Below are 23,867 nucleotides of genomic sequence, written 5' to 3'. Positions count from 1 at the left end.
ATATATTCTGACACTACTCATCAGTGTTGTTCTTAAGTATTGTCTTTGGCTCTAAGAACTTACTCCTGTGCTCTACACTGCCTACTTAAGAATTCAGTAACTTTACCTGTAGGAAAGTTTTCACACTACAAAAATGTCCATACCTGCTGAGGGCTGTCCTCAACTTCCGAAATAAACTTCTTCAATTTGCTTGCTATTTTTTGTTCTGCTGGTGCAATAATTCTTTCATACTGAGAGACTGCTGCTTTCCATAATGGCTAGAGATAATGAGGTCATATGTTAGTTTAGGACTATCCACATGCAACATAGAAAGTCACAGAATGTGAATAAATTAAAAATGAGCATCATACCTCTGTGTAAGGATTATAGTGTACGGGATTGAGGCCAGCAAAGGGTTCAAACACTTGGGCAAGATGTAAAGCATTTTGTTCTCCAGCTGGCACAAATAATTTAAGTTTTTCATGTAGTGTTCTAACAGTTAGCACCTGTAACAGGAAAAATACTGATATGCCTAACACATTTTTACATAAAACTAACATTTAGAAGCAAAAATCACAAGCAGCACATCCCACCCCTTTCCCTTTTTACAAGAAACTTTTGAAAGGCTTAGGCAAATGTGGATTGTGGAATGCTATCTGACTCTGAAATGCTGTAAGAGTGCTTTAATTTCCTTTTTTAACTTCACGTTGTTTACTTCTGTGGCTATGAAATCAAAGTGCATAATTCAAGTCTTTACCTCATCAAGACGTTTGCCAAGTTTGGCTAATGATTCAGGGAAGAATTTCTCATTTTCCCATGGATGTAGAGTGTAGCGTTGCCAGAGTTGTCCAGTGAGGTACTCACAAGCTGAGACCCACTGCTCACAAACCAAGATGCCAGCCTTCAGATTTTCTTTCACACTGTGAAAGGCATCCTCCCACAAATTCAGAGCTGCTAATTTTCTCTGAACGTACCTCCCTAGTGAGCCACCTAGAACACAAAAAAGTACACAAAACCAGCATGTTATGTTTGTTTAAAATAATTCCTTTAAGTGCTATACCATGCTCCAATCACAGTTTTAAAAAACTTATGAAATGCCTTGATTTCAAACCACACAAACCTATTGGTAACTGATTTTTTTAAAACTTCTTGAAGTTAAACAGAAGTTGGTTCAACATTAGAAACTGATGGATTTGGAGTCTGGAATCCACACACAAGCATCCATCTTTATCAGCAGTAACAGCAGCAGCTGGCTGCCCCCAGCAATCCTTCCCCTCATGAACATATACACCTGGCAGCCGTGGACAAACTCACTGAATTACGCCTGTTCCTGTCACAAAGCACGGGACTGCTGTTGAGAGCATGAGAGAAACAACCTCCCTGTACATCCCGCTCTCACCTCCACACAGAATCAATCTTCACGTGGGGGTTAAGGAAATAAATTTCCTCCTCTGAGACAAAGACAAGGAGTCAAACAGAAGCAACACAAATCCACTCCATGAGCTGAAAGGTATACAACTCCATCTCGTTATTGTCTGTCATCTTTCTGAGCAAGCGTGAAGAGCATCTACCAAAACTACCTGAACTATTGAATACTACAAGGGAAATTGAGTCCATGGATTATAACTACAAGAAAAGAGCACCTTAATGCTGTAGACTATTGATGGTGCCTTTAGGAGGAAGGTGACTCCTCAAGGATTTGTTTTACCTTTTTCTCAACTGTTCACTTAATAAAGACCACATAAAGGTTTACCTATTACATCCAAGAGATTATGCATGCGTGGCTGTGAATAAGGATCATGTTCTGTTTGTCTCCACACACCATCAACAGTATCCTTGGTGGTCTCTACCAAATCCACAACTTCAAATAATGAAAGGCTATCCAAGTTGTAATAATCCTAGAAAAAAAAAAAAAAAAACCTTTATACATTTACTGTGCAACTAGTATTGCAGAAACATTTATATTTTTGTGAAGATGGCAAATACTATAGTTTCCTCAGGTTTGTTGCTTAAGTGAATATGACCTAATCCCCTCAAAAATTTACGTAAATTTATTCATGTGAAGAATGCTATCTGAAATATTGATACCTACAGCACTATTCAAGCAAGCACTTTACAGGTACCAAAAATTTTGCATGATAGCATTCACTAATACCATCTGCATTTTCAGATTTCCTTTCTATAATTGCATGAGTCAGTTTCTAGTTCCCAAACTGTAGCATTTGTTGTATTTCTACAGCAGCTCTTGGTATTCAACAGTCAAATCTGCTCCCAGTTAAATGTTGGTATTCTCCTGCAGCACTGTCACTATAAAATACAGGAATGGCATTAAAGCAAAATTTTGCCTCAGAAAAAAATAACTAAATAGTTATGTATTCGCATAGTTGAAGAGAGCATACATATACTGACATATATTTCATGAGTGCTTTTCACTAAGTCTACATATATATCACTGATCACAAAAAAGAAAACATACTTTTGCAATGTCCTCAAATAGGTCTTTAAAATGAGAAGCTCGCTCTTTACTACACCATTTACTTCCATGATGAGCACACTCTATCCAGAACTGAAATTCATCGGTGGGTGTAAGTATAGCTGTAAACAGCAATGGAAAATGTTTAAATATGAAATACATGAATGGTCACAAAGTATTTTCAGTGAGAATGTACTTTATAAAGCAAACTTCTACTATATGATTATGTAATTATCCTTCAACTTCTGACTCTGACTCGATGTAGTATCAAGTTCATACCTTCATACCAAGAGGCCAGAGCTGATCATCGCTAATTCCAATCTACATACCACATTCACACTCTGCAGTCACTGGGATAATTAAGAATGAAAATTCAACCTGAAAATGAATTGTTTAATCATAATCTAAAATTAGCTACAAAAGATGTAACTGCAAAACAAACCTTGTACATCATCTTCACTGAATTTTGTTCCTGTGTAATTAGGATCTGATCTTCTAAGGGCAGTACTCAAGCCAGCCTCAAGCTCACTTAAAAGTTTCTGGAGTTTGGGATCAAATATTTTGCTCCATCTCTCATCCTGAAAAAAAATAATTCAAATTTGTGACACGTGATAGGACAATTGCTATTTTCCTCTTGTTAATCTTAAGAAAAAATTGAGATTAATAGCAGTAACCAACCACATGCTAAGACAATGCAATAACTTATTTTTTCTTAAAGCAACTCATTCTTTTCACTTAACAATTCAGAATAATACTTTATAAAAAAAAAATCACAAAACCTAAAGTCAGTTGTTGCATTTATAAAGGCTGAATTCTTTGTTAATGGACTCATTTGTAAATGTTAAATTGAATAAATTTGGAATCTACCTCTATAGTAGAATCTGGAAATTGACAGAATCAAAGTTACTGTGTTTTTCTAAAATTCTTTTATTAATTTTACAACATACAATAAATTATAACCACTTAAATGCTGAAACTCTGATTGTTCAGCCTAGGAAATGCAGCCATAGTCATGGTTTTGACAGAAAATCCAGAAAGGAAATATACTTGTTAATGGGGCAGAAAGATAAGCCCCAGGACATTTTGAAAAAGAAAAAAAATATGAAGAACGCAGCTGTACAAATGAATCCAGAGTCTGGCACACCTACCTGCCACATACTGCAGAATCACAGTCTGCATGATAAAGACCTATGTGTTTCAGACAGAATAAAAGAACATCTAAACCAAGAAATGTACACAAGACTGGAATTACTGGTGGAAAGGAGGTAATAAACTGCCGTCTCCATTAACCATCGCCCAGTGTATTCCACATTTCTAGTCAGGCATATGACTGGAATCCTCCTCTCATTCTCACTGACAGGAGGTGAAGTGACTTATTCGACTTAGAAATTTAAATTGCCGTCCATTATTAAAGCTCTTAAAATAGTGTCTTTTTAAAACATAAAATATTTACCTCTGACATCCTATAGAATTTCAATGTTTCAATATAAATCCACAGAACATTTAAACTGGTATATTGCTCACCTTCAGTAATACTGGTGCAAAAACTTGTCGTACAGCTTGATAAAGAGTGTTAATTGGTGAATCCAGCATAGACGACACAAGAATATTACTATGAAGGTTATCTTCTGTAATTACATCAGATCGCAGCTTAAAGAACACCAACACATTATTCTTTGAATCAGTAGCTTCAATCTGTAACATTCAAGAAGACAGGAGTTGTTTAGGAAACTGTCACTGACTGCACATTATATTAAATTACACACACCATTTACACCAAGAAAAAGGTATGAAATACCACATGACTCCCTATGGGCTCTAATAACATTCTGGTAGCATCTGATTGCACAGAAAATGAAAATTTCCATTATACTTATTCCTGAGCTCACAGGAACCAAAATTCCAACATCAAATACATAATGCCTTTTTCACTACAGGGTACCTGTAAATGCCATAATTATTTACATTATTTTGATTTTGAAAACTCCAGTTACCACTTTCAGGGGACAAACTAGAAACTCCATCTTGTGCCTAGAGAAAACAAAGCATGAAGTCTACCTTCTTCATTGCATTTTTACACTACATTATTTACAAAAATGTTCCTGAATTTTTCAGTATCATTCTCCTAATCTATAAATACATAACTCCCTTGCAGTTCATGGGTGTCTCAAGGACAGAGAAAAACTTGCTTGTTCATCAGTAAAACTGTAAATTGTAACACAACCCTTGTTCCCATCACAGTCACTGCATCACAGAATGGTAGGGGTTGGAAGGGATCTCGAGTCCAACCCCCCACCCCTTCCTTTCCCAATAAAGCGGGATCACTTAGATTAGAACACACAGAATGTGTCCAGGCATGTTTTGAATGTCTCCAGAGAAGGAGACTCTGCAACCTCTCTGGACAGCCTGTCCCAGGGCTCTGTCACCCTCAGTTTTTCTTTATGTTTACATGGAACCTCCTATGCTCCAGCTTGCACCCACTGTCCCCGTCCTATCACTGGACATCACTGAGAAGAACCTGTCTCTGTTCTACTGACACTCACCCTTTACATATTTATAGACATTGATGAGGTCAGCCTTCAGCTTCCTCCAGGCTAAAGAGACCCAGCTTCTTCAGCCTGTCCTCATGAGGACTTAGGAAGTTCCAAAAATTGCCAAGAAAATCAATTATTGAAATTATTTGTGGCCAAGGAGAAGTTATAAAACAAGAGAACATTCTTGAACATTTGCTAACATTTGATATTCTAGCTGAAATCTCAAATAAGCATCTGTGAACTTTTACTGTTTAAAGAAATAGAGGGCTAGTAAGTACAACTTTCAACTTTACTGGACACTATCAGTTTTACTTTCTGTGGTAATTTGATCCTGACTGGAGGCCAGAGGCCCACCAAAGCCGCTCGGTCACTCCCCTTTTCAGCTGGACAGGGGAGAAAATACATATTGAGAAGCTCAGGAGTCGAGATAAGGACAGGGAGAGATCATTCCACAATGAGCATCACGGGCAAAACAGACTCAACACAGAACAACAGAAAGAAACTCTCAATTTATGACACTGCCCTGCACAGCCAGTGACAGCAGAGTCGGGTAATGAGAAGTGTGACCAGATCTTAAAGCACCTCCTCCCACCCCTCCTTTCTTAGCAGGCTTCACTTTAGTCGGGATTTTGTTCCCTTCTTTCCCCATTGTGGCACAAGGAGGGGCAGGGACTGGGGGAATGAGGATTTCAGTCACTTCTTCATGAGATGTTCTCATTCTTAGCTGGGGCAGGGGCATTCATCACACCCTTCCCCTGCTGCAACGTGGGGTCCCACCCACTGAAGACAGTCAGTCCTCCGTGAACTTCTCCAACATGAGTCCTTTCCCACGGGACTTCAGCTCTTCACCAGCTGCCCCAGCGTGGGTCACTGCTATGGGGTACAGTCATAAATTATAGAATGTCTCTCAGTCTCTCAGGCCCAGACTGCTACAGCCTGGTACCCCATAGACTCACAAGCCTTCCCCCTCAGCAAACCTGCTCTGGTGAGGATCTCTGTCTCGCTTATCTCTGTGTCTCTGTCTCTCTCCATGGGTTCCAAGTGCTGGCAGGGGCTTGCTCCAACGCAGGTCACAGCATTTCCTGTATGCCTCTGCCTGCTCCAACGTGGGGCCTCTCCACAGGCTGCAGGTGGGGTCTTGGCGTTTTCCATGGGCTGCTCCACCATGGGTTTCTCCATGGGCTGCAGGGGCATCTTTCTCTCAGGTGCCTGGGCCACCTCCTCTCCCCTTCACTGACCTTGGTGCCTGCACAGTTCCTTCATATTCTCACTCCCTTCTCTGGTGGCAAAACGTGACTGATTGCAATTTTTTTACTTACTAAATGTGATGCCCAGAGGCACTGTGACCACTGGTGATGGGCTCAGCCTTGGTCAGCAACGACTCCGGTCTTGAGCCAGCTGGTGTTTGCTCTGTCGGTCCTGCAGAGAGCTCCTGGCTGCTTCTTGCAGAAGCCACCCCTGCAGACCCAATCCTCCACCAGAACCCAGCCACACAAAACTACACCACTTTCTCATCAAGTCATCAGCCCAACACCTACAGACACCATTTCACTAAGATAACAGGTATACTGTATAGCCCTGATACACATCTGATCTTCCACAGCTGTTGACAGTGGTTCTGTATATTAGGCAGTGCCTCAGCAGCACACCCCCAAAACTGGCACATGTAATCGATCATTCTTGCATGCACTCGGCTTCACAGACTACACAGACAGTAACACCAGGAGGAAGGTAAGTTACTGGTCCACACAGCAATTCATGTTAACAAGGCATTACACTAGTCTTCAGTACAGAAGAAAACTGCCACTGCCATAACTTCACTGGTCTCACAGCAGAACAATGGGACACACTCTCTGTGGCAGGCATCACTCCATGTCCTGATGCCACCACAACATTCATTGCACATCACTCCCCACCATATCACTTGGGTGACCCACTTGTCAAACACAAACACTCGGAGAAGAGTATTTTACAGGAAGAATGTCAGATTTGCTCACGGCTGGACATATCTGTCTGCAAAATTCATCACCCACCCTGGGACTTGTCAAGTATCAGCCAATGCGCCACATACTGGGCCACGTTTCCTGCACAGACACTGGCAATACAATCCTTCCAGCCACCTGCACTTACCCCTACATCTGGCTCTGCCTCGCATTTGCTGTAAGACAACAGCCCACTTTTGGGGCTGCATTACCTTCACACCCTAAAACTGCCCGTCAGCACGGACCAAGCCACCAACAGCTCTGCCTCTCTGATGACCATGCGTTGCTCACAGACTCTTCTCGGGACAGCAATTTAAGCACCAGACGCTGAGACAGATATTTGATATTTTATTAGATATTCGTAGTAGACAGCCGTCTCCCAGATTCAACCCCAGGCTTTTCTAAACCGGGGTCGGACCCCAGCTATGCACCCCCGCTCGCACACTGGGAGGCAGGGACCCGCCGGAACGCTGGCCCGGGCACTGCCCGCCCTACCTTGTTGGATGCGGTGAGCTGGCCGCCCGAGTGACGTACAGCCAGGAGGAACTCATTGCCATCATCGAGGAAGTCAGTCAGCTCCGGACGGGAGTAGAGCCCCGCGGCCAGGGCAGCGGGACCCGCTGCTGGGTCGAGCCCGAAGTAGTTGGCAGCCGTGGCTGAAATAAAGCGCTTCCTCTGGTCTCCCTCCCCGGCCATGCCGGCAGGATGCACGCCCACCGGGCAGGATCAAGGAGGGGGGCAGATCCCGAACCTCGCGGGAGTACACGCAGGGCTGAGAGGAGAAGGGCGGGAGCGGGGAAGGACGGCGGCTCCCGCCGGGGTACGGAGTGAGGCCCACGGCCTCCCGGCGTCGCCAGACCCGTCGCTATGGCGACCGAAAATGGCGGCCCCGGCGCGAACTTGCTCCGTGCGGCGACGCGCAAGCGCCGCTGCCGCGGACGGGGAGAAAGAGACTGGGAGAAAGAGGCGGGGCTCCTCCCGCACGGCAGCCGACAGGCGGGGCGGGCCGGGCCGGGGCGGGGCGCGCTGCGCTCGGCTGGCCGCCCGGTACCGCCTCCTCCCGCATCCCGGCGCCGACCTACAGCGCGTCTCTCCTCTCGGAGCTGTCGAAGAATCTTTCTTGCTGTTACCCGCGTTACGGTGCCACGGGTACGGCAGTACCCTGGGCGCTTCCCACTGCTCCCTGCCTCCCGACCCGTTTCCTCTAAAGAACCAGCGGTTCCCGGCTTCGGTTCCGCAAGGTGGCGGGAGGCTGCGAGCCTGGCCCCGGCCAGCGGCAGCCGCGGAGCTCCGTGCTCCCGCCAGCGACGGCCTCCCCGGACAGGGCCACCCTTCGAGGGCAGGGTCAGGATGCGGAGGCAGCTGCTGTGAGCGTGCGGCGGCCGTACCAGCGCCCAACAGCGCAAAGCGAACCGAACCGCGATAAACCGCGGCCACCCCGGCAGCTCTTCTTCAACTCGGCCTCCGGGCCCGCGGGACGCGACACGGCCCGCCAGCGACGCCCGAGCGCCCCATAAGCGGCCTGGCCTCGGGGCGTGCCGCGCACATCGGTAACGAAGCGCTCGCCCCTCCCCGGTTTATTTCACTGCGAGCGGCCCCGCGCCCCCGCAGCTTCTTCGTACTCGTGCTCCCACCCCCGCTACTATCAGCCACCAGCCCGGCTGGGTGCCCGCGTCCCGCTGCCCCTGCCCCCGCCCGCGCGGAGCGGGGCGGAGCGCAAACGGGCCCGCGGGCGGGGCTTGGCAGGCAAGGCGCGCTTCCCGCCCCGCCCCGCCCGCTGGGAGGCGGGTTCCTGGCGGGCCCCGCCCCAGCGGCGCTGTCACATCCTGCGCAGCGCCGTCTGTTTCCGGGTCGCTCACCGGTCCCTGAGTAGCCGTTGCCTCCTGGTTCGCCCGTTCCTTCCCCGGGCGCGACACCCGCTTCTGGGACTAGTGCGGCGGCGAAGCCTCTCCTTGTAGGAGGAGGGGGTGGGGGCGGCGGATTCCGGCGGGGGTGGAGCGGGCCGGGGCTCCTCTCGCCTTCTCACTGCCGGTCTCGGGAAGCGGCAGCGGCCGGGGGGGTGCGGGGGGAAGGAGGGCGGTGAGCCCGGGGGGGGGCCTCGGCTGCGGGCCCCGGCAGCGGTGCGGCCCCCGCCCCGAGGCAGGAGGATGCCGGTGAAGAAGAAGAGGAAGTCCTCGGGGTCGGCGGCTGCAGCGGCGGACGACACCGGCCTCAAGAAATGTAAACTCGGCAGGTACCGTCTCAAGGCGCGGCGCCGTCCGGGGAGCAGCGGCGACAGGGCCGGGCAGGGCTGGCGGCGGCGGCTGCTGCCGGCTGTCACGTCCCGGGCCCGCGGTGGCGGGGGTTGGCCGCTCCTCCTTGGGCGAGGGTGGGCCTGCTGGCCTCGGCCCTGCGACGGCTCCTCACCGCGTGTCTCGGGACTGCGGCATCCCTTTGTGCCGGACCCGGGGTGCCCGGGGCTGGGCTTCGCACCGGGGCGGGAGGTATGTTGGGGCCCGGTCGGCTCCTCGCACTGCCTCGGTGGTGCTGTGGGCCTGCGCTTGGCCCAGCGCCGGCGGCCATGTCCCGGTGCCAGGGTGGGCTGCGGGTCGCAGCTCCTGCCTTCGGCTCGTTCGCGCTCGGGAGGTACTCTGCGGAGATGCCCCGTCCCCCGCGGGCCTGGCCTTTCGCTGCACCGATAGTGCCGGCTCCAGCGTCTGTCCCCTGTGCATCCTGACGCTCTGACCGAGGCTGGCAGCTCTCCTCCTCTTCGGGTTGCTGGTACTCAGAGTATCTGCATTAAACCATCTACTATTTCTTTTTGCAGTAAAATGGAAGGAGGGGTCAACACACACCAGAATCAGGAAAGGGTTTTCTAACAAACACCAGAGTCCAAGCATCTTCCTCATTAACTGCCATAACCAGACCACGTACACCATGATACCCAAAAATTGCTGTTAGAACGATAAACCATTAGCATGCTGTAGCAGGAGCTTCCAGTGTGGCTTTCCTCAAGTAACTGTATGCTTTCTTCAGCCATTAGAACTTTACAACTATGTCAGTAAACCAGTAGTTATGACAAACATCCTGAGGACATAAGAAAACAAAGGACTTACGAAATCAGTGCTACAGGAATGGCTATTGCAAGAAGCTCTGGCGGATGGCCATTGTCATAGGTTGACCAAGCTTGAGCTTAGACATTCCTAGGGCTTTATTTTTATGGTGCTCATTTTGGATAACTGTTCAAGGATACACTTTGTGGCCATTAATGATCACTTCTTTTCAGTCTAAATTGATTCATAGACAGCTAATAAACATTCTTGTCCCTGCATTATCCTTTATGTAATGATTCTCCCTTTGTGGTTCTGCCTCATAGTGTATTGGGATTGAGTGCTTCTGTTTTATCATTCTTCATTTTGTTAAATGAAACCAGCTAAATCCTTCGGGTCTATACTGCAGATTTTCAGTTTCCTTGCTCATTATAGCTCTTCTCTGCATCTGTTAGTAGTTTCAGTTCATCTTTCTTGAACAATACTGGCCAAAATTTTGTGCTCTTAATTTCTTTTACTTCAGAAAATTTTTCTGAACACTCCTCAAAAGAAGAAAAAGAAACCAAAAAAGTGTCTACAGGAAGCTATTAGCCATTGGGCAGAAACAGTGATGTAAATGAGAGTTCATACTTGCTCATCACAAAACGTTAGATACATGGGCGTTTTTGAAGTGCCATTCTTACACAGCAATATGTTACTAATATTCTTTAAGAACAGCAGTGATTACAAATGGCTATATGTTAAACTGGATAAAGCCAACAGACAATACTGTGATGAATGGCTCTGTTTCTGATGACATGTGTTTTTAATGGTAGTTCAATCAAGGTTTGTTTGTAGTACATCTTTAATTCTGGCTTTTGGTACATATGGCTTCGTTAGGGAGAGCGTTGCTTTCATTTCCAGTGATGCATAAAGCACTACAAGGAAGATAATGTTGTTCACCACCTCACAGAATTGAACCATTATTTGCTTAACATTTTCTTCTTTAAATTCCAATGTACGAGCTGCATAACTTTAAATCCTTTCATGCAAGTAACTTTCATATCATTCTTAGAAACTATTGTCTGAAACTATTATTTGAAAGGAGTGTGCACTGAAGAGGTGCTGTAACTCCTTGCTGACTAATGATGCTTTTGTATGGCCAGTGTTTTCACTGGAGAAAATCAGTTACTCTGTACGTTCTCTTTGACAGTAAAAAATGATGAAAATTCACTTCCCAGGCAGACTGGATTGTGTGTCACATAATGAATACAATGTGTGCCCAGCAATTTTAGTCTTGCTATAGATTACATATTACTATTCTGGTATGTGTACCAAGTATCTATAGAATGTACAGGTATTTAGTTATGTGTTTAATGTAAACAAATTGACTGAGCTTTCTTCCTAAATTGGGATGCTCAACTATAAATAGCCAGGCTTTTAAATATGTCAAACTCTGCAGCTCTTGTTGACCTAAATGGGATCTGTGCATATTCAGCACTCTTTAAGATCATGCTGCTTATTAGAGACCTAACTTTAAATGCCTGTATGTATATAAGTAGATAATAAAGCATTTGAATTACTGAGTAGTGACGTTTTGACCATCTGTGGGGGGGTTTAGTTTAATATCTGCAAGATAACAGTAGTAATACTAGCAATAAATTGGGCTACAAGAGGGTTGTATCTCAAGGTAATTTTCTGTTCCAGCAAGTGTTGAAATAGGATGACAGACATTTGCCCTTTAACAAATTGAGTTCCAATAATGATGTATATTGACTTTGTCAGTTTAAATAGCTTGAACTATTACTAAACAATTTGGAATTTCATTTTAAATTGCTTCTCATATTAAAATAACACTTATCATCCTTGTGTTTCTACAAGCTATTGCAGATCACAAGCCTCTGGTAAAGTGATAAGTGGAGAGGAACATTTTTCGAGCAAAAAGTGCCTGGCTTGGTTTTATGAGTATGCAGGTAATATGCAATGGATTCATGTCAAACTCTGATTTTGTTTAAAACAAATGAATGCATGAAATATTATTTCCATTTTGATCTTTTATGTTGCTGTAGACATAAAATATAGGTCTATATTTGCTTCCTTTTAACATGCACATGAATGAATACAGCTTTTAATATTGCCTTTTCAGTATTTCTTCTTTTTTTTGCCTTTTTCTTCTTTACACTTTACAATTTACCATGGTGTTCTCTAATGTGAAATAACTGATGTTGAACAGTACAATGTTATACCAGGATGAACTGAATGATTATACTTCTTGATTTGAAATGGTTAAGTAGAAGTCAGGACAGTTGTTTATATAAATAGATTTTTCTTATAATGAAACTGGAAGGATAATTAAATAGGTCATGATTTAGGCCTCCTGGTTTCCTATTTTACAGGATAAAATAATAGATGCATATGGTGATTTTCTTGTTCTAGAATCTGTTCTAACATTTTTATATATTCTAATTAAGTGTTGAATGAAACATTTGCTAGGTGTAGCCTCTTTCAAATAAGTCAGAACTGCTATCCTGCTTAGATAGTTCATTTCAGTGGATATGCAGTACATTTTGCAGACTTTACTAGACTATTACTGCATTTAATTACCAGCTATGTGGTTGGAAATTCAGGATCTGTAAGCTGATATTAATGTTTTGTCTAGTCACTACTTGGAAGTCCATCAAAACTAGTTCATGACTAAAACCCATTGATGGCCAGTTCTCAGTATGAAATGAGCAGATGTCTTATCTGTCAGCAATAGGCTTGAGTATATTTACCAGAACTAATGTTTTCCTTGCAGTCTTACTACAGTAATGAATTACTCCTGATTCTAATACTCTGCTTTCTAATTTAGATTTGAGGCATGCATTTTTGGAGTAGATAGCCTTTACTGAGGGAAATAATAATTCTTACTTTAATTTTATTCTGATAAAGACACCTACATGTACCTTTAACTTTAAGGCCTGTAGACTTTAATTTTGTTTTTGAATGAAGAACTGAGTGTAGGTGGTTATACTTTGTCTGTTAACCAGTAATCAAAATCTGCCATGTTTCTGGCATAAAATAGACTTTCAATGGAATTACACACCGTAGGAGGTTAAATGTTTCCATTAAAAGAGAAAACCAAACACACACACACACACGTATATATATGAGTTAGATGTATGATTTCTGGGCCAAAAATCTGATTCAAGATCATACTTGTTATTACCAGTGAACCTTTGGATGTGTTTCTCTTTGTAACTTAAACTTGCAATTTTTTTAACACCTTCAGTGTAAGGGCTTCACAAAACCAGATGGCAGTGGTTTGCTTTGCTTACCTAGGCAAAATGTTCCCTATAACATTTTTCATGAAGTAGGATTCATGATCTTAAATGCCAAAAATTGTAAAATGACAGATTGTTTTGAAAGATACAGCCTTTACTTTTTACATGGTTTATGTTGGCTGAAACAGTGTTAATCAGATGCTCTAAGGCACATCAAAATAGCATCTCACCAGGCCTTCTAATAATGTTTGGCTGCCCGGTAGGAGTCATTTTTGGAACAGGCTTAGCAGAAATAACTTAACACTGGAGAGAGAAACGAAGCATTATAGGGTATGTCTCTATGTGCCTTTTAAATACGCTGTTTTTCTGCTTTTTAGAGGCTTTTTTCATATTAAAAAGGAAAAGTGACAGCATAACATTAACTGTTGTGGTACTATTCAGGTTATTTTCACTGCAGTCATAACTATTTTCTGCTTTGTACGGGGCTGACATGCTTAATGTTTTTCTGATGCACTGGTATCACTCTCCTCCTAATCATAAAACTAACCTTACATTACAGGGAGATTCATCCTCTTCTGCGTTCCTACAAACCTATAATGTTAACACCATTGAAAGAGTAATATCTCTAATAGTAGCTCAGATTATTATTTTTAAAATATATTTATTCTTGATAAAATAACTCTTTAAAAAACACAATTCATGGAGTAACTTCAGCATAGATTAGTGGTACTCAAGCTGGCTTAAAAACAACTGACCGCCACAGTTAGTGGAATTGAGCTGCATCAATTTGAAGCTCAGAGGAATCTTTTGGAAACTCACATACACAAACTAAAATAGCTTCTCTGCTGTTGGGGGGAGGCAGTGTGCACCATGAAAGTTCTGGTTTAGTTTTGCTTTTAGGTCACAGTGTTACCTTACATGTAATATACATGTCTCCACATTGCAGCTGATGTAATGGTTCTAAGAGAAGAGCTGCTTATAGAATGTAATTTAGTGTTTTTAAAGACAACTTATATGAATTACAGTCTAATTCTTCTGCGAGTGGTGAATGTTACTTAAATTTCAATCTGGTTTCTTTTTGGTTTTGAAGGTCCCGATGAAGTTGTGGGGCCTGAAGGAATGGAGAAGTTCTGTGAAGACATCGGTGTTGAGCCTGAAAATGTGGGTCTCCTGACAATGCTGATAATCTTGTCCAGTACCCACTTTTGAAGTGTTACATTTTGTGTAAAACTCATATAAGCAAAGACTTGTTCATCCTCCTGCTTTTAGGAGCCATTCTAAGATATTTCAGCAGAATATATCAGTTATGCTGGGCTGTTGTGTGAGGTTTTTTGTTTGCTTTGTTATAACAATACTTAATTTCCTGAAATTGAAATTATGGCAAATGTTGCTTGTGGTAACAAATACAAAGTGAAAGCATGTACAACAGTTGCTAAAACGAATGCTTAGAGTTTTATGCTTGGACATCTAGAAATCAGCCTTTTCTTACGTACTGACTGCTATTTCTCCCCTTATTTTTCCTCCCCCCTAGATTATTATGTTAGTTCTAGCCTGGAAACTAGAGGCTGAAAGCATGGGATTTTTTACCAAGGAAGAATGGTTAAAAGGAATGACCTCATTACAGTAAGAGTGTTTGTACATATATAATGTTCTAATTTTATGTTTGTACCAGTAGCTTAATTATTTTTGCCTTCAGTTTCTTACGCATTGACAATAAGATGCAGAAACTCCTGCTTTTAGGGCTGGTCCTGGTCACCAACTGAAATCAGCTGGTATTGTTGTTCATCATGTGAATCTGATAAGATCACTCAAATGATAAAGTTTTCCCTAACCCTAACATGTCAGGGTTTGGTGGCTTTTTGTATGTCTTTTAAGTATGTTACAATATTCTAGTTACTCATCAGCTTCTTTTGAGGCTTCGTTCAGTTGTCACTTCTTGTTTGTTCATTAAACTACTTACGGTATGTGGATGCTTTAAGGGTGACTTGTTATGACACTGCATTCACTGTTAATGTCAGGGAGCTACTGTTGCAGCTGCAGCATGGTGGTAAGGAGGGGCTAATTTGACCCTTGGAATTTGCAGAATTACACTGTCAGACTTGGTTTGGGAAATTGTACTGTTACCCTCTAGTTACTTAAGACTATAGAGTGACTCTGGCCTGATGCTCTTGTGCAAATCTTACTTGCTTTGGGATCAGGCTTCTGATAGATGACTTGATTCTTTTGTGAGAACCAGAAGCTCTGAGTAAATTTAAGAGCTGGAATGGTTACCTAGCTTGAAATTTAGAATGATGGAGGTTACATTCTGAGGGCATAAATTTCTAGATGCAGCGAATGGGCATAATCTGGTTGCTTCTCTGAAGTACTGAATTTTTATGGCCCAATGGAAGCTGTGAGGAGCTAGCCAGTCTAGCAGGATGCAAGCACAGTAATGTAACCACTATTATAGACTTTGTTTCTTAATAGTTTTCTTTGATTAGGAACCTTCTGATTCTTTTAATAAGAGCTGGACATGCTGTAGGCTAAACATGTTTAAAACAGAAAATATGGTACTGCTGTGTGCTTTTATATAAATAGGCTTGGGATCAAAGTGCTTGCCTAAGCCTAAATCAGTTAACCTATGTTTGGCTTCCCCTGGGTGTCCTCTAATACCAGGTAGTAGTCTAAACATCTGAATGAAACAGTTATACTTCTGTAAAGGAATTCAAGATTTGTTTGCTCTAAAAGACAACACAGATCTGTCAAATTCAGCTGTTTGTGCTTCCTGGGAGGGGAGGATCATAGTATGGGATTCCATCTGGTATGGGGGGATCTAGCTTCTCTTGAAGGGTTTGACAGAAGTTTTGAAGGAGAAGGAGTTTATGCTCTTAAAGCAATAGAGCATTATTACATTCTATCACAGCACATTTTTTTTTTAGTATTTGCATGAAGAAATGACATGAAAAGGCACTAAAAGGCCAGAGTCTATTATAAGTCTGACTTGTGTTACAAAATCCTTATTTCAAAATGTGTGAAATGTCATGTAAGGTAATAACCTGAGCTGGCTTGGGTGGGTGGAATTCAACTCCTTAGTAAGACACATAAATACCTGGGTTATATGCAGGAGCTGGATTTCTTAAACTCTTCCTGCAGTCTCAGGAGATCTAGTCAGTGCAGTAGAGCCTAGGGAGGTATTCAGTTTGCCCTAAGACCTAGTGCCTGGTCAGCTGAATTGCTCTTGACATTGCTTGGCTAGATCGCTATGAATGGCTACACCTAAAGCTTAGACGCCTACATCTAATCTACAGGTACATGCCAACATTTGGGTGCCTGAATCTTGAAGTGACATTCTTTTGTGTGTGGTTTTGTGATAGGCCAGTTAAGTTTGTTCTTCAGAGGGGCGGAGAAAAAGCAAGTATGTGATAAGGTGCACACTGTTAAAATTAGGGTGGATGGAGCACTAAGGAGGAATCGGTGAGATCTGAACAACTTCAGCTGTGAAAGTGAGATTTCTAGTATATTGTGTTGGTAGGGTGAATTCTGCACTCTGTTTGTGCAGGGTGATTGAATCTAAAACACCTGAAGCTTCTCTCAGTCAGCAGAGAGAAACAAGTACTCCGGGTGCTTTATTTCAGACACCTCCTTAGGATGAAATTAATAGCCTGAAGGAAGTGACTCTCTCTCTACATTTGCTTTAAAGCCATTGCAGGGTGAATAACTTAGTTGAGCTTTTAACTTCACATGTAGGAGTTAAAGGAGAAGCATACTGACACAGACCTACAAAGGGGGAAAAACAGTTTAAAAATGAAGGTGAAGGAAAATTCATGATTTCATTAAACTCCACAGCAGTCATTGTTTGAACTAGGTAAATAGAAACAATGTTGTGTGTAAGGAAGTGAGGCAAAAGCAGCCATATTATCCAAGTACCACCCTCTGTTTTGTGCCGTGTTGGGTTTTATTAACCTTGGAATTTCAGCTTACATTAAAGTTGGATTTTTGAAAATGAGGTGCCAGGTAAAGGGGAGAGAGAGACAAATTAGATTCCAGCTGGGAGAAAGATAAGGTCATGATCTCACATTTTTAGGCACAAGAGAAATCATGTGAGAGGGACAGGAATGTCAGGTTTGTAACTTCTTCCTGGTTTTAGAAATATTAGCAAACCCAACTTGTGTGGTTTTTAATGCTAGCCTAATACCAGCTGCTTTTCCAACCATCTTTTTGTTTGTTACTACCTTTCTGTTAATGTTTGTGAGGGTAACACAAAGTGTAGTGTAAATGATAAAGGGTCTCTTTTTTTAGGCCAGTATGGCGTTCAGTGTATACTGGTGTCTCAGCAATTTTTGGTCTTCACACATGTAAATCAATTGACATAGTGAAACTGTAGTGTTGCCAAGGCATGGAAAAGATATCCCTTTGCTCTCTTAAGCCGTTACTTCCTTGGAGCTCTGGGTGCTCCAGATATAACATGGAAACTACATTTCAGAAGATTCTCTTTCAGTGGTTGAAGAGTGGATGGGCTAGATGGATGTCATTTCCTTTTGTCTGTCTGGAGGGCTGGATGAAGGCAGGGGAACTCTTGTAGATTAAAAGGCCATCAAACTATTTTATATACTACCATTAAATGCTTTTACTTTAATTTTATTTATTTATTTTAATAAGAGACAAGCATGTGTGAATAATTGGGAAGTACGAAACATTGGAATATCCGAGTAGGAGTTATCAAATCTTCTCTCTGTCCATATTATCTATGCCTCAAATGAACTCGACCTAAGTGGAAAACAAAAATAAGACTCCTCTGTGGTGCTAGCTTAAGTTCTGTTATGATGGAGGGATGTGAAGAAAATGGTAGTAAGCTAATGACTAGTTTTGATCTTCAAGTAATCTTATTTAATGCTGTCTTTCAGTAAAGGTGAAGAAATCAAATCTTTTGGAGTTTCTGTAAAGGAGTTTGTTAATTCACTTCAGCTAATTAGAAGGTTTTTATGACTTAACAGTATTTTTTTTTTTAAGTTTGTTCTAAGTATGGGTGATCTCAGCAATCTTGTTTATGGTGCAGCTGCACAAGCAGATGTATCTCTATAAGAGGAGTTTGACAGCTCCTTACTATGCTAACGTGAAGGAAATCAGTGACCAGGCATGTCAGTGCCTTAAATGGCTTTACCAGCCCTGCATCGGGCCTCAGAGGGTGCTGTCTGTCTCGGAGGGTGATCTGTTTGACTTCTATGGTTTACATAGGTTGGTGATAGCTCAGGTGTCTTGAGACTTAATAATTGCATATTTTCATAGCAACTTTTTCAAAAGAATAACTTCTGCATTAAAATACATCTGATGTGGCAGTAGACAATGACAGGAGGTTTACTTTGTTGTTAGATTTACAATTATTTGAACAAGTTTAACAATATTTTGAAGAAATGTAGACATACTGAAACGTTTTTTTTATCCATGGTATGGTAAATCAATATTATGTTTGACAAAACATGGGGTAAACACCCTTGGAAATATCTGTCACTACTACACTGACAGCGTAAGTTAGGTGTTAAATAGATTTGTCCTCAAATGTGGAAGACAGTGTTACTGCATATGAAGGTCTGAACATAGAAAAAAGAGAGATGAATAGAAAATGAGATATCTTTGAAGCATAACATAATACTGTTTGAAGGGTTAAGCAGTAGATCAAGTAAATGACTGAGCACGAATTAAGAAGTTATATCTTTAGTTAAGTTTACCAAAGTTTCTTTTTACCAAGGTTATTTTCCAGCTTAATGCACAGCTTACTCCAAAATATATTAGTTCTTATCACCTGAATATGCTGCCTAATTAGCTGATAGTTCTATTTACTTAGCACAGATCACAGCTTTGGGTAGATGCTGCTAGAGAACATGAAATCACAAAAGTCTTCATCAGCTGGAACTGCTGCATTTCTCTTCTCACAGCCATTCAGAGACGGACAGAAAGACATGCCCCCACAGGCTAGCAGACCTGAAGAACAGGAGGTATCAGCTGTAGGTGAAGTGCAGCATCAACATACACCATCTTGGCAACCTGCTGTGGTACTCTGGAAGGGCCCTTGCAGTGGGCTGCTGTGAGAAGTCCATAAGGAGCTGTTCAAGATGCAGATGTAGTCTGGGAGGCAGGCTGCCAGAAGGAATTACTTATCTACACCTGCATGTCTGAAAGCGGGGCTTTTCTCAGGCACAATACAGGACCAGCATGGATTTTTATTTTTTTTTAAGTCATGGCAGCTATTATTTTATAAGAATAAAATGTGACATGATAATATAGTGACTGTTATTTTGAGTATTAGCACATGTGTGCTACAATCTCTTCTGCCACTGATGGTGACTGTAACCTGTTTTCTGTTTGGGAACACCAATGGAGATCTTCTTTTTGGCAAAAATGTCCCTTTGGCAGCAGGGTTATCCTGTCATCTCGCAGACCTGTACTTTCTTGTACAGCTTGTGAGTTTTCAGTTGCAAAGCTACTGACTAGTCCAGGTGATAAGCTTATCAGAGCTTGCATTTATCATAAAACACAAGCACAAGTAGGATGTTTTGCAGAATGCCTGCTCGGTCCTGCCACTTTCAAATACATAGTCTTGAAGTGTGTCTTAGGATTGGGTTTTTTTCCAAAGAGATAGGGCATAAAACCCTTATTTACAACCAGATTTTACCACCTTACTGCATGCTGAATACTGTTTTCTCCAAACATTCATAGTGATTGAAGGATAAGGTAGTGCTGAGTATGAGCTTAAATTGCAGAGTATGGCATAACAAAAAAACCCTACTGTTTGAGAAGTGAAGCAGAGACTTTGTCTTATGTTGCTTACAGAAGCTGGGCATTCATCCTTTTGGTGACCTGCACATGCTGAGCGTGTTCAGTGTTCTTTAGTCACATTCATAGTATGACTCCTGTGCATTGATGACTGCATTTTAGGGATTTTAATTTTTGTTAGATGGCATATTTTTCTTTGTCCAAATGTGTTGCTTTGAACTTCTGATGTCATTTGTTTTTCTTAATTTTAAGGTGTGACTGTACAGAAAAACTGCAGAGTAAATTTGACTTCCTGCGGTCACAATTGAACGACATTTCATCCTTTAAGAACATCTACAGATATGCCTTTGATTTTGCAAGGGTAAGACTACTGGAATGTTAGAAAAGTTCTTATCTTTATTATTATTCAACAAGTTTGTACTTGAGTGGTTTTTTTTGTGTTTTCTTTACTCAACCTTAGGATAAAGACCAGCGGAGTCTTGATATTGATACTGCAAAATCCATGTTAGCTCTTCTGCTTGGAAGAACCTGGCCACTGTTTTCAGTATTTTATCAATACCTTGAGGTACAAGTTTCTTTCATCTTCTGAATGATGCCGTAGTAGTTGGGCTGTATTGTGGAAAACTTTCAGGGTTTTTTTGGTCAATAATGTATTCATATTGTTCTTCTTTGGCTCAATGTGCTTATGAAACAGCGATGTTCTGGTATGCATCACAAAACCTCTTCTCCCTACCTGTGCCTCGCCCCTCCTTCTCTTTCTAAAGGCAACTAAAATTCCTTAATTAGACTATAAATGTCGACATAAAATTCAGTAATAGAGCCCTAGTAGTCTCTTCATCTGTACCTGAATTTCAAGTTTGCTTTGTGTAGATACAATATGTGGGTGCCTTGAGCTCTGACTGTTTCTGCAAGATTCTGGTCAGCTCAGCTGCAAGTGACTTAGTAATGTAGACCTATGCAGGTTGTGGAGCATGCCTGAGACGATTCCCTGGCTTAAAATCAGTACAGTTGTTGTGAAGTAGATGTCCTTATGATCATACTGCGTTGTACCCCGGAGAAAACTGTTCCTTATGGAAGTAGATCTGAGCTAGGCCCTACTTCAGGGCAAGATAAACACTTCCCGGTGCCTGAAGCTTAAGATCTGTGACTTCCTGATTCCCTGGTATTTCCACTTCGCTCTGATCTTTCAAGAAACCATTTAATGTAGTTTCAGAACTATGAAATATTTATGCATAGTCTTTAAAAAAATGGAAACACAAGGAAATAACAGCCAACAGTACCCATTAAATTCTTTGTTAGGAACAGATTGACGATAAAATGAAAGAAATGAGATGCAGCGTTACCAACTATCACTCAACATTTTAATGTTCTGAAATTATTTTCCCTAGCAATCAAAGTATAGAGTTATGAACAAGGATCAGTGGTACAATGTGCTAGAGTTCAGCAGGACTGTCCATGCGGATCTTAGCAACTACGACGAAGACGGCGCATGTGAGTATTCATACCGCTTCGCTTATTGAACGGCTGTTTCAGTATTTTCAATTTGCATAAAACAAATTTCCACAGCAAACAGTACTCTAAGGAGTAAATATTTCTTCAGCACCACATAGAAGAACGGCCCTGATAACCAGGCATCTTCAAATTGCAGATGTTAATTATAGTAGTATGTCAGGACTATGATCGTGTACTTGGGCTGGTTCATACTCAGTCGAGGATCTAGTAAAGCTCCTTGTTAGGTGAAACGACAGACTCTGAAATAGAATTATAAACAGCTAACTCTCATTTTGTACTAATGATTTGAGCTTCACTAATAGATAATTAGCTATATAGTAGCCTAGCTGCTGGTACTTGGGGCTTAACTCTACACCTGGCTGATAGTCTTCCTATGATTGAGTTGCATTAGGCATCCCATTTTGGTCTGTGTTCCATTTACGTGGATTTTTGAAAGCTCTAAGAAGGAGTTAGTTGTGCAGGTTACTACACAACCATATCTTTATGCTTTCTGTTACACTCAGTACACCTGTCAAATGTCAGGAACACTTTTTTCCGTAGTTCCATGTAGCGTTATTTGTGCCACCCTTGGGTTGAAATGATGGTAGTCATCTTTTTGAGTCTTCATCCATCTTGATGTGGATGTTACCTAGACTAGTGAGTTTAACCTTCATACTTCAAGAGAAGATGTTTGGAAGACCTGGGCAAGTATAACTGGCAAGTTTTATCCATTTGCAGGGCCTGTACTTCTGGATGAATTTGTTGAATGGCAAAAAGTTCGTCAAGCATCATAGCAAGAATTCAAGAGAAAATGCAAAAGTCTTTTGGTGCCCACCTGTACACAAACTAATGAGAAAAAGGATTGCATTTTCATTCTTAAGAAAGACTTGCAGTAATTTTTTTTTCCTTTAAGGAAATTTTCTTGTTACACGTGATATGGGCATTGAACCACACCTCTTCTGAGACTGAAAGTTGGAGTTCTTGTTTTGAGTCTTATGTTTATAGCATTTGTTTCAGAACAATAAAGATTCAGATTTGTGACAAAGGCCTATAAGTGAAGAATGTCCCTTGAATGTGAGTGTGGTGTCTATTTTTAAAACCAAATCTTTAAGATTATCTTTCTCAGAAGTGCCCTTTGCTATGAATTTTTGAAGACCTTAAAAATGCTTAACTGGCACTGTTGCTTGCTGATGGTGTGATTGTCTTGTGTGACAAACATTAGAAAGAATGACTGACTTTTGGAGCCTTGGGTGGGAGTGTGCTAACTTGTGTATTAAGTATTGGTCATGGATTGTGCCACAGTTTTCAGCTCCTTTTGGAGATAAAGGCCTTAAACTCTCTTTTTTTTTTCTTTTTTTTCCCCTTTTGAGTCAGTACCCACCCAGTGGCACTGCATTTAATGGCAGGCCCTTTTAAAGCAGAAAGGTGTATAATGTATGGCTTTGTGTGCAGAATGGCTGGAAACTAGTTGCCTGCACTTCAGATGGTGAACACAAATACTTGTTGGTACAGCAAGGCAGCTTCCAATTTTTACTACAATTCACACTTTGGATTGCTTTGTATAAAAATAAAGTGCAATTTGTATTTTAAAAGGGAAGGCTGGAAAGACTTGGTTGCAAGCTTTGCTTCTTACATGTTTTAGACTGGAAATATTCACAACATAATTTTTTTTTATCTCCCTGGATGCTTTTCATAATGTAAGTTAATAAGAGGCTTAATCACCTACCTTTGACCTGTATATAACAGGCTGTTCTTCTTCTATCCTATTTCTTCATGTATTGGGCCCAATAACTACTGCAGTTGTGCTTTTAGGCACTCTGTATTGGTGACAACTTTCAAATCCAGTAGATTTTCACTCTGCCTTTCTGCCCAGGAGGCCCAGTGCCACCCTTGAGAAGGAAAGGGATTTTATTAAGTGTGAGGAACTGAAACAGAATGAGCAAACAAAGCATTTGTGACTTCTACTTTATTGTATGAATATATTATTTAGACTGTGATAATGCCATGAGATTCAGTCAGCGATCGAGGCCTCATTGTGCCAAATATTTCAACGGCTTGAAATAAGAATAGACAATATAAGCTAGGCATGACTTGAAGATCTTTGCCTCAGGGAAATGATTTCTGTTTTGCACATCCCTTATTCAGACTAACAAGCATGAGCTTTCCTAGCTTTAAGGAAAGCTTTATTCCCAAGATGATTTTTTTTTTTTTTAACAAGGTGGGGAGGGGGGAAGGAGGAGAAATAAGTAGGACAAACCTAGTAGAATGAGAACACAGGAACACACTACTAAAAGACCAGTCCTGCAGCTTACTCTCTGTACCTGCTTGCTGTGGGCTGCAGGAAGCAATGCAGTGGTGTTCCATGGGCTGCTCCAAGTCACCCCATA

The 23,867-nt window shown here is 42.0% G+C and overlaps 2 protein-coding genes across 2 annotated transcripts in view; one reads left to right on the top strand and one right to left on the bottom strand.

The window, feature by feature from the left end:
- The window catches only part of DYNC2H1 (dynein cytoplasmic 2 heavy chain 1), a gene marked incomplete at its 5' end in the record, with an annotated part of 161,593 nt that extends 153,929 nt beyond the window's left edge, over window positions 1-7,664 (bottom strand). The window contains 8 exons of the mRNA XM_084274663.1: window positions 144-257; window positions 351-485; window positions 737-969; window positions 1,733-1,877; window positions 2,456-2,574; window positions 2,895-3,030; window positions 3,977-4,147; window positions 7,464-7,664. Coding sequence (XP_084130789.1) covers window positions 144-257; window positions 351-485; window positions 737-969; window positions 1,733-1,877; window positions 2,456-2,574; window positions 2,895-3,030; window positions 3,977-4,147; window positions 7,464-7,664 — 1,254 coding nt within the window. The remainder of the gene's footprint in view (window positions 1-143; window positions 258-350; window positions 486-736; window positions 970-1,732; window positions 1,878-2,455; window positions 2,575-2,894; window positions 3,031-3,976; window positions 4,148-7,463) is intronic.
- A 1,412-nt stretch (window positions 7,665-9,076) lies between these two features.
- DCUN1D5 (defective in cullin neddylation 1 domain containing 5) lies at window positions 9,077-22,527 on the top strand. Its single transcript, XM_084261308.1, has 8 exons — window positions 9,077-9,201; window positions 11,858-11,949; window positions 14,330-14,400; window positions 14,771-14,862; window positions 20,242-20,350; window positions 20,450-20,554; window positions 21,378-21,480; window positions 22,219-22,527. Exons 1-8 carry the CDS (start codon window positions 9,116-9,118, stop codon window positions 22,272-22,274), a joined length of 714 nt encoding a protein of 237 aa, XP_084117434.1. The 5' UTR covers window positions 9,077-9,115; the 3' UTR covers window positions 22,275-22,527.
- Window positions 22,528-23,867: the final 1,340 nt, after the last annotated feature.

This window comes from Gallinula chloropus, assembly GCF_964237585.1.
Source record: "Gallinula chloropus genome assembly, chromosome: 1".
NCBI lineage: Eukaryota > Metazoa > Chordata > Aves > Gruiformes > Rallidae > Gallinula > Gallinula chloropus.
Note: the sequence above shows the minus strand (reverse complement) of the source record. Positions and strands in the feature narration are given on the sequence as shown.